The sequence below is a fragment of the Tenrec ecaudatus genome, chromosome 13 (assembly GCF_050624435.1).
Source record: "Tenrec ecaudatus isolate mTenEca1 chromosome 13, mTenEca1.hap1, whole genome shotgun sequence".
NCBI lineage: Eukaryota > Metazoa > Chordata > Mammalia > Afrosoricida > Tenrecidae > Tenrec > Tenrec ecaudatus.
Window position 1 is genome coordinate 19,527,188 of NC_134542.1, and position 10,419 is coordinate 19,537,606.

Genomic DNA, 10,419 nt, shown 5'->3' on the forward strand with positions numbered 1-10,419 from the left:
GCCAGTGGGTGGAAAGTCTTGTGGATGCAGTGGTGGTGGAAGCATCTTAGTGCTGACGTGGGTCTCCATGTGGCTCCTCCAGCTCCAGGGCTCTGGCCCCATCAGGGGTCTCCATGTGGCTTGTCAGCAGGAAGACAAGCAGAGGTCTTTGTGTGTTTGGCCTCCAGTGAGCTATTTATCTTGGTGGTGCCTCCAAATGAGGTTGTCAAGCTGCGAACTGATTGACAGGCTAGACTCCACCCCTTCACAAGTCGACAGAAGATTATGTAACTGCCACACTGCCAGTAAGGTGTGTGGACCCCCTGCAGGAAGCTGAGCTGTCCAGAGTTGGGTGGTAGATATGTTTTTAATGCCACCACCACCAGTAGCAGGAAGAAGTGCTTTACACAACGATGAGGCACTGCTGTGGGAATGATGGCGCCTCCGAGCCTTCCTGACCTGAAGGAGATGGGAGACAAAACCCAACTCAACCAACCAGTCCCATTGCTGTCGAGTTATTCTGATTCATAATAACCCCATAGGGCCGAGTAGACCTGCCTTGTAAGGTCTCCACAGCTGTCATCTGTACAGAATCGGACTGTCACATTGTTTTCCTGCGGAGGGGCTGGTAGAGTAGAACTGGGGATCTTTTGGCTCACAGCTGATTGTTTAAGAGTTTGTGGGTTCACTACTAGACTAAATTTGAGGTTCAAGATCTTACAGTGCCATTGTGTCCTGGTAAGGGTGAGGAGGGGGATGAAGAGCAAAGCTTTGGAGTAAAATGTTCTGGGTTCAAACCTGACTTGTGAGACCCTATTTCTAGAGTGTTGGGAGTTGTAGATTTGTAGAGTGGGAAGAAAGCTGGGCCTTCGAGAGTTATTGTAACAATTGCACTAACCATGTAAAAGTACCTGGCAGATAGAAAAGACTTGAAAAATGTGAGCTCCTGGCTTCCCCCTTCTCCCAGCACACCGTCTGGTCATTAAGTCTTTTATTTGCTAATAAAAATGTCAGCTCTTTAGTTAGCCCAGTCAGGGCAGGGTCTAGACCAGTGGTTCTCAACCTGTGGGTCTTGGCCCCGTTGGGGGTCAAAGAACCCTTTCACAGCAGTCACCTGATTCATAATAGTAGCAAAATGACAGTTATGAAGTAGCAACGAAAATAATTTTATGGTTGGGGGTCACCACAACATGAGGAACTGTATGAAAGGGTAGCGGCATGAGGAAGGTGTAGAAGCACTGGTCTAGACTTTGGTGAAGTGCATCCTAAACCAACCAGGTCAAACTGCTAAGAACCCATACAGATGCCAAGTTATACCAATACTTCATCATTCTCCTATGACACACGACACCGATCTGAGTCGTGTATTTGATAAGGTGCACATCCCAGTGTCAGACGCAGAAATGAGAGCTCTCAAGGGAGACTAGCAAAGCCGAAATCTGTAAGGGAACTGGGAAAAGTCTTTTGGCTTTTCATGTGGAGAAAAGAAAACAGAAAGAGGATTTCCCAAGTCTTCAAGACTCTGAAGCCATCGAAGAAGGATGATGCCTCGGAGCACTAAGGCCAGAGAAAGAGGGAGAAATGTTGCACTTGTATTAAGAGGAAGGGAGAAAGAAAGATGGGCCAAGAGACACAACGGCTCTCAAAAACTCTAACCCTGGGGTGAGGTTCCCAGGAAGTCTATGGATTTTCTTTTTCAATCCTGAAGGACCTGTCCCAGATAGCTCACCTAGGTGGGGTGGTGAAAGATGGCAGGGGTAGGCCTTGAGCCCTGGCAAATAGAAGTGACAGCAACTCACAGGTTTTCAAGGAAAAGATGTGATAGTAGAGTTATCGATAACTGGACATTTGAATGCTCATGTAAAGAGAACATTGGGTGGGGGAGGGCTGGGGAGAAGAAGGAAACAATCTTTGAATCTATTTTGCTTCCAAGTTACAGGCTCCACCCGTTCCTGGTGGAGCCATCCTATGCATTACAAGTCCCTGGATTACGTGGTCTGCACTGTGGGTTGCATGTTAGGCTGCTAACGGCAGGGTCAGCAGTTTGAAGCCACCAGGCACTCCTGGGGAGAAAGCGTTACAGGCAGTTACACTCTGTCCTGCGGAGTCAAACGGACTGCAGTGAGTTCTGAGGGGTGGCGTTGGCTTTTGTGGGTCTCTGTTTCCTTCTCTGTAATTGGAAGTGCTTCCATTAGACACTCCCTTGAGTACCTTGCAGTGTTAAATTGGTCTTCACCACACTGATCCAGAGGCCTTGCAAGGAAGTCCATCTCAGCCCAAAGCCCAGGTGGTGCCGGAGGGGTGGGGGGTGGGGAGGGGTGAGTCTGAAGAGAAGCCAGGCCCCCAGCCCAGAGAAGACAGACCTTGGAGGAGTGAACCCCAGTTTCTTGGTCAGCAGCAAATTGCTTCTCTTCTGTGACCGTCCATGTCCTTGATTGCAAAGCAGCGATGGTGATACGAAGACCTATTCTCCAGCTGTAGTTAATTTAAATGAGATCCCGAAAGTTGAATACGCAGTCTATCCTGTTGATTAGCTCCCCAGTAGTGGGCATACAGTAAGCATTAATGAAGTGGTGGGTGTTGTCTTGCAGCGGAACCATCAGAATTTTCAAGCCTCATCTTTTTTCTTTCCGTCTTTATTGGATACATCGCAGGGAGTCATACGATTTCTTGATTCAATCGACCAACCAAACCCACATTTGTCTGTTCTCCTTCTGCCAGGATGGGTTCCCTTTCCCCCAGTGCTTATATTAACACACACACACACACACACACACACACACACACACACACACACACACAACCATGTGGTTTGAGGTGGCTGCCTCTACGAATTCTGTCCTCTGAAAACAACAATTGGTAGCATGGAACTAGGAGAGGACTGAGGTCGCAGTTTCTCTAGGGTTGGCATGAAGTCGCCCGCAGTGAGAGAGACTGTGGATCGGGGGCTGTGGATCGCTTCCTGCCTTCCTGCCAAGGGGAGCCCTACTGAGTGAGGTCGCCATTCTTTCTCACGTGGCGCGTGGGCTTCCTAGGGCATGCTGTTGTCGCCGGTCCTTGGTCTACCTCTGTGCAACTTCATCTTGCTTGTTTTAACCAAGTTCCCCGCGCCAGGACTCTTCTCCGACGGTCTGCGCGCCCCACCCCTCCGCTTCCCACCCGCCGCCTAAACTAACTCGCTTGGGGGGAGAGACAGAGAAGCCAGTTCCACCGAGCCCGAGGGCGCGTCGCCTGGGCCAGGGTGGGGCCCAGGTTATGAGCGGCCTCCTGTTTCTGGGTTGGCCTCCCCGCAGGGGACACCGTAGGCGGCTGTGCGGTCCGGCCACTGCCCCCCGCCTCCGCCCCTCGCGTCCGGCCACGCCGTGGGTTGCGGTCTCGGTGGGGGTGACGGCTCCTGTCCCGAGGTTTGCGCCTGGCGGGGCACCCCGGAGCCACGGGAGCCTTGGAGGCGAGGCCAGGGCGGGGTGGGGCGGGGAGGGCGGACTCGCAGGGGGCGCCGGGGGCAGCGGGCGGCCGCGCGGCTGGGAGTGAGCGGGGCGAGGGCTGGCTAGCGCCGGGGCCGCCCGCCCGAGGGGGAGGAGGCAGCGCCGCCCGAGCTGCAGGTTCGCTGTGAGCGCCCAGTAGGCAGGGACGTGGGTAGGGTGCGGTCGGCGCGGGGCCCGCGCCCGGATCTCTTCCATTTCCCCTCTCACTGGGCCCCGGCCGCGCCGCAGACGGCAGCTGCTCCCGCTCCGCCCAGGCCGCGCGACCGCCGGGCCCGGGCGCTAACCGCGGGGCCCGCCAGCCCGCCGGCCCGCCGGCCCAGCCCAGCCCGCCGGCCCGCAGCCCCGCCGCCCGCCGCCCCCCGCCGCCGCCGCGTTGCCAAAACAAACGGGCCGGCCTATTTATTGGCGGCCGGCGAGTCGGGGCAGCTCAGAGTCCAGGCGGCGAGGGGGACAGAGCGCGCCGCCACCAGCCTGGGCCCTGGGCCCCCGCCCCGCACCCGAGTCCCTCCGGCCCTGCGCCGCGCAGCCCATGGCGCCCCCGCCCCGAGTCCCCCAGAGCCACCCCGCCGCCTGAGCCCGGCTGCGCGCCCGTCGACCCGCCCACCCATCAGCCCGCCCGGCGCCCTGGCCCGCCGCTCTCCGGGCTCCCCGGTCATGCCTCCCGCCCGGCTCCGGCCCCGCCTGCGGTTCGGCTTGCTGCTGCTGCTGCTGCTGGTGCCGGCGGCGGGCGGCTGCGGGCCGGGCCGGGTGGTGGGCAGTCGCCGGCGGCCGCCGCGCAAGCTCGTGCCGCTCGCCTACAAGCAGTTCAGCCCCAACGTGCCGGAGAAGACCCTGGGCGCCAGCGGGCGCTATGAGGGCAAGATCGCGCGCAACTCCGAGCGCTTCAAGGAGCTCACCCCGAACTACAACCCCGACATCATCTTCAAGGACGAGGAGAACACGGGCGCCGACCGCCTCATGACCCAGGTGAGCGCGACCCGCCTCCCCACCGCCGCGGCCGCAGCACCGCCACCTGCCCGGCCCGGCCCGGTCCTGCCCGCCGGCACGCGGGCACCTTTTCTCCACCGCCCGGCCCGCCCTCTCGCACTCCGCCCGGCCGCCTACTGCCCGGGATGGACTGGCCCGGGGTCCCTGCCGGCCGGGGGCGCAGCGTCGCGGACACCACTGCAGTCTGCGTGCTGCCAGGCAGGTTAGCGGCGGCCGCCGCTCCGTCTCCCGCGCCCTAGCAGCTCCGGCGAGAGGCGGCACCGGAGCTACCTCGACCCGCTCCTCCTGCGCCCCGGGCACCCACGCCGCCCCGTGCGGCCTACCCCTCCACGTGGCGGCGCCCCTTTCCTTGTGAAGCCACTGGGGCCGTGAGGCGAAGACCCTCGGGGCCCCACGTGTCGCCCCCGCGCGCTCGTGGCCCGCTGCGCGGCCCGCGCCCAGAGTACAGAGGGCGGGTCAGAGCCCTGTGGCTTTGGGTCTGGGGACCAGGCACCGCGCGGAACAGTCGAGCTGAGAGGCGGAGAGGGGCGAGGGAGCAAAGCAGACGAGCCCACGTGTCTGAGCGGCGCGGCTGCGGTGGAAGGCTGGATGAGGGAGCCTTTCGGCCCTGGGGCTAACATTGCGAGGTCCCTGGGCTTGGGGTGCGGGTCAGAAGGATTGGAAAAGAGGGGCTGGGTGCCCGGGAAGGCGGGAGACTGAGCCGCAGTGAGTCTTTGCGTTCTCTAAACTGGACCCACGTTCGCGGGGAGAGCCAGGGCGCAAGCTCCCTTCCCTGGCTCCGAGTCTGGACGGGAGTTTGGATCCCTGCTCTTTGGGGTCTCCTCCAGCAGGCAGGCTGCGACTTTTTAGGTCCTTTAGGCACAGGAGCTAGACCACGGCCATCTGCATGCACCCTGGCGCCGGGGCTGGCCGGCTGGTGTCGGGGCCGAAGGTTGGCTGGTGGCCGGGATGGGCTGGGCGCCGAGGAATGCAGATAAGGATCCCGGCCGCGAGCTGGGCAATCATTGACAGCGGGCCCGGCTCTGGACCCGGCAGGTGGGGAGGGAGAAGAGAGGGCTGGGGCCAGGGCCTGCGGGTGGACTTAGGTGGGGGGCTAGGGGCCGGCCCGAAAGGACCAGGAGGGAGCTCGCGGGAGTCCCTCCTTGTAGGGGAGCGCCCCCAGCCAGGCTGTGGGCCAGGGAGCACTGGCTGGGCCCTGGGTTGTAGCTGCTGTTGGCCTCTGGGAAGCCGGAGTCCAAGGGTCTGTGAGGCCCAAGCTCCTGGGGTTAGGGGGTAGGCTAAGACTGGGCTGCGCACTTCAGAGACACTACAGGTGGAGGGCCCTTCCCCCAGCAAACCGAGACCAGGCCTCGGCGGCCCTCCCTCCACCCACCCCCCACCTCTAGGCAATTTCTGGCTTACTAGCTCCTCTAGCCCCAGGGAGGGCCGAGAAGCAGTAAGGACAGGTGGTCCCTCCCATCTTTCTCCCAGGGTGCAGATCCATTTAGCCACCCCTGTTCACCCCCACCCACCCCACCCCAACCCCCGCTCAAATGAGCCTGAGCGTGGAGTCAGAGGCTCGGTCTCTCGGGTCCCTTTCCGTGTGTGGGCGGCGCGGAGGTGCTAAGGCCACTGAGTCTGGAGCGTGTTGCCCGGGTTTGCGGGCCCAGCGCGCGCGCGCACCCTGCTACAGGAGATGCTCCTCTTGGCCCGGGACCTGGCCTGGCTTGGTCCGGCACCAAGCTCCCGCTGACTCCTCCGTGCGCCCCTTCCCCGGCGCCTGGCTGTGTGAAATCCTAAGGTCCGGCAGAAGGCCTTGTGGCGCCCAAAAGATGCAGGCGGACTCGGAATTCGTTCCAACACACCCTTGGCGGCGCAGCGGGGGCGCCCTGCACCTGCCGCGCCTCCCGGACCCGCGGCCCTCCGGCCTCAGCCCTGAGGCTACGGTGACACCTACTGGGCACCCTGGGCCTTGCACGTCTAGCAGGCTAGCCCCGGGCTGTGGGCTCCGTTGCCAAAGCCCCCTTCCCACTAGTCTCTGCTCAAGTCCGCGCATTGGCGAGGCAAAGACTGGGCATTCGACCTCTGGAGGGACCCCGAGCATGACAGGGTGCACAGGCGGCCACTCCAACTGTAGAGGCAGCCCTGAGGGTGCTGGCTGCATGCGCCCTCCAGATTTGACACCACTACCCGATCCAAGTTCCCAGGACCATAGGGACCCTAGAATGAGTGTGGTGGGGCGGCGATGGGGGTGGCCGCCGCTCTGGGGTCCTCTGTTCCGGAGCCGGAGGGATTGGGCGCCCTCTCTGGCGTTCCAACTCCAGCCTGTTCCGTGGGAGAGTCCCAGGCGAGGTGGCGCCTGCGCAACAATTGCTTTGCTGACTTCACGCCGACTGCTTTCCGCTCGCAGCGCTGCAAGGACCGCCTGAACTCGCTGGCCATCTCCGTGATGAACCAGTGGCCCGGCGTGAAGCTGCGGGTGACCGAGGGCTGGGATGAGGACGGCCACCACTCAGAGGAGTCGCTGCACTATGAGGGCCGCGCAGTGGACATCACCACGTCGGATCGCGACCGCAATAAGTACGGGCTGCTGGCGCGCTTGGCCGTGGAGGCCGGCTTCGACTGGGTGTACTACGAGTCCAAGGCCCACGTGCATTGCTCCGTCAAGTCTGGTGAGCCGTCGCCTGGGGGCTGGGCCCGGGGCCCGGGCCGGGGCCGCAGGGAGTGGGCAGGCCGCACAGGGCCCGCTGGGACGCAGAAGGTGAAAAGGCTGGGCCAGGGATGGAGGCAGGGACCCCGTGGAAGAGGACGTCGGCGGCGGCGCTCCTCGCTGCTGCTCCTGACCGCCTGCTGGTCCCAGGCCTGGTAGTGGCAAAGCAAGAGCCTAGGGACCTGAACCCCCAGCCGTGGGTACTGACCTGGCAGTCCACAGCCCACAGCCTGCCGCAGGAAGCGCAAGACCGAGCAAGCTGCAGAGATGGAGGAAGCAGAACCACAGGCACTCCCAGTCCCGCGCAGTACAGGAGGCTACGGTTGTGCGGCCCTCAGGCAAAGGGTCAGGGGCCGTGATTCCAGCGTGCCTCCCTGGGAGCCCCAGGGGTTCAGCCCCAGACCAGTTCAGGTCAGGCTCTTTAGGGTGCTATGAGCAGGCCTCCTAGGGGGCGCAGGCGTCCCCCACTGCTTCCCCAGGGCCCTGAAGCCCAACACTTTGGAGCCAGAACCAAGAGTGGACTCAATAAAATGGACTTTCCCCCAAGTGGCCGCCTTGTTCATCAGAGTTGGCTGGAGGGGGGCCTTCCCTGACCCCGATTCTGGTCAGGGGCTCAGCCAATGGCGCTGGTCCCAGTCACGGATGCTTCCCATATTCCTCTGTAACTCCCAGCTTGGCCCCATCAGGCCGGGAGCTCTTCCTCACTCCTGCCCCAAGCAGTAACCTCACACACACAGATCCGGTCCCCCTGCAGCTCCACCTCCACCCAGCCTCCTTTCAAGCATGTCCTGCACCACGTGCTTCAAGTCATCTTGACCTCTCACAGTGACCCAGATGGGCCACTTCGCAACTCCTGTCCCCAACACTGCTCTCCTTTGCACCCACTGATGCCACTGTGGCATGTCCCCATACAACTAAAGATTGTGTCCCCACCACTGGCTCATCTCCTGATCTGACCATTCCTGTCGGCCTGTTACCCCAAGTACCACAGCGGGTCTCCTCTGGCTTCCATGCAGAATCCGAAATGGCGGGGTCAGTCCGAGAAGACAGTTGTTGGGGTGGGGGTGGGATGTCTGAGCAAGAGATGAGAACTAATGGGACGTCTGGACCCCAGAGGAACTAAGCCACTTCCCCCTCCACGAGGCTGCCACCTTCCCTGCTCTGAGCTATAGCCACCCTCTGCCTTCTTCCACCTGCCACCTGGCCCCAGCACTGTGCCCCAAGACATGAGCACATGCGGGATGGAGGGGCTACCCCTGGGCTTCAGGGAGCCTCTTCTCTAACCCACTGTGTCTGGGAGCCCCTATATGTGCCCCTTGTTGGAAAAGGGGGAGAAGGGAAGCAGGTCCCCTTGAGGGCTGGATGGAGGGGATCCAGGCTGCGTGGGGAGAAGCAGGGAGAGGCTCAGAGCTGAAGGAACAGGAGCTTGGGCTGGGCAGGGTGGGGCCAGGCGGGGTTCTCCAGCAGCGCCTTGCTCATGTGTCTTCTTCCCACAGAGCACTCAGCGGCAGCCAAGACAGGGGGCTGCTTTCCTGCTGGAGCCCAGGTGCACCTGGAGAGTGGAGCTCGGGTGGCCCTCTCAGCGGTGCGGCCTGGAGACCGGGTGCTGGCCATGGGGGAGGGCGGGAGCCCCACCTTCAGCGAAGTGCTCCTTTTCCTGGACCGTGAGCCAGAGCGGCCCAGGGCCTTCCAAGTCATCGAGACCCAGGACCCACCTCGCCGCCTGGCGCTCACTCCGGCCCACCTGCTCTTCATCGCCGACAATCACACGGAGCCGGCCGCCCACTTCCGGGCCATCTTTGCCAGCCAGGTGCAGCCTGGCCAGTATGTGCTGGTGGCCGGGCCGCCTGGTCTGCAGCCGGCCCGCGTGGTGGCTGTCTCCACACACGTGGCTCTTGGGGCCTATGCCCCCCTCACGAGGCACGGGACACTGGTGGTGGACGACGTGGTGGCCTCCTGCTTTGCAGCGGTGGCTGACCACCACCTGGCTCAGTTGGCCTTTTGGCCCCTGCGGCTGCTTCACAGCGTGGCTCAGGGCAGCCGGACCCTGGGGGAGGGTGTGCACTGGTACCCCCAGCTGCTCCACCGCCTCGGCCGACTCCTGTTGGAAGAGGGGAGCTTCCACCCCCTGGGTGTGTCTGGGGCAGGGAGCTGAGTGGGGTCCCTCCACTGCCCACTCCCACCCCCCAGCACTGCCATTCTGGGTCCCAAGGCCTCTCCACTAGGAGGGTGCTGGCCCTGGAAGAGACTTGGGGAAGGACACTGCTTTTCACCCTGAGATGCACCATTGAGACTTGCCAGGCAATGCCAGCTGGTGTCCCCCAGCACCATCTCAGTTGGCGGAAGAGCTGTAAGCTGGACTGGGAGTGTGTGGGTGGGTCTGTTCTCCTGTCCAAGAGCTTGTAAGGCTGGTGCCGAGGGTGCCAACCAAGCCAGCCTTCACTACAGCTTCCCACACCCACCTTCCCTGACGGGGAGGGCTCCTTCCATGCACGTCTCACACCTCAGTCGATGCTGCTAGCTTCCCCGGGCGCCAGCAGGAAGAGCTGGCTGGACTCGCTACTGCTTGGCACCAAGAATACCCCGGGCAGGGCAGCCAGCCTGGCAGGCCTGGAGAATGCCCTCCTGCCTGGCCACACTCCTCAGGACATAGCCAGAGACTGGCGCTGACTGTCAGTGGGCACAGTGGTGTGTGTGTCCAGCCAATGTGACCGCAGTGCCGGGGACCAAGGATGGGGGTGGATGTGCTTCCTGCACAGGTCCAGTTCCTTTTTCTGCTGAACCGTGACCCCCCCACCCACCCCTCCTCCGGTCAGTCTCCTCCCTCTTATTTATTGGCGCGGAGGAGGAAACCCAGGGGAGAACTTGGGGTGGTGGTGGTGGGGATGTTTTGGTTTTTCCTTCTTTTTGTAATAAAAAAATTATTTAAGTTGTTAGAAACAGAGATTACAGGTTGCTGGCTGGGGCCAATCCGAGGACAGTGGGGCCTCACAACGGGTTTGTCCAGTACTTGCCGCCTTCCTCCTGGGCGAGGGCTCACTCCCCTTCCTCCAGAGACTTTGCCCCCAGAGCCCTCACCCTCTCTGCCAGGCTGGTTCTCACCCAGGAGCTTGGCAGAATCCCAGCAGAGAGCGGGGCTCTCTGCACCTGGCACCTGGCACCAGCTGACCCCAGTGATGAGACCCGAGAAGTAACTTCAGTGACTGAAGTTCACAGCCACTTTACTCACCTGGAACTCCCGCGCCCCTGCCCCCCTGCAATCCCTTCGGTCAAGGCCCT

At 62.0% G+C, this 10,419-nt stretch overlaps 1 protein-coding gene across 1 annotated transcript; it reads left to right on the forward strand.

The window, feature by feature from the left end:
• Positions 1-4,118: 4,118 nt before the first annotated feature.
• IHH (Indian hedgehog signaling molecule) lies at positions 4,119-9,752 on the forward strand. Its single transcript, XM_075529688.1, has 3 exons — positions 4,119-4,430; positions 6,841-7,102; positions 8,637-9,752. Exons 1-3 carry the CDS (start codon positions 4,119-4,121, stop codon positions 9,293-9,295), a joined length of 1,233 nt encoding a protein of 410 aa, XP_075385803.1. The 3' UTR covers positions 9,296-9,752.
• The last annotated feature ends 667 nt before the right edge of the window (positions 9,753-10,419 follow it).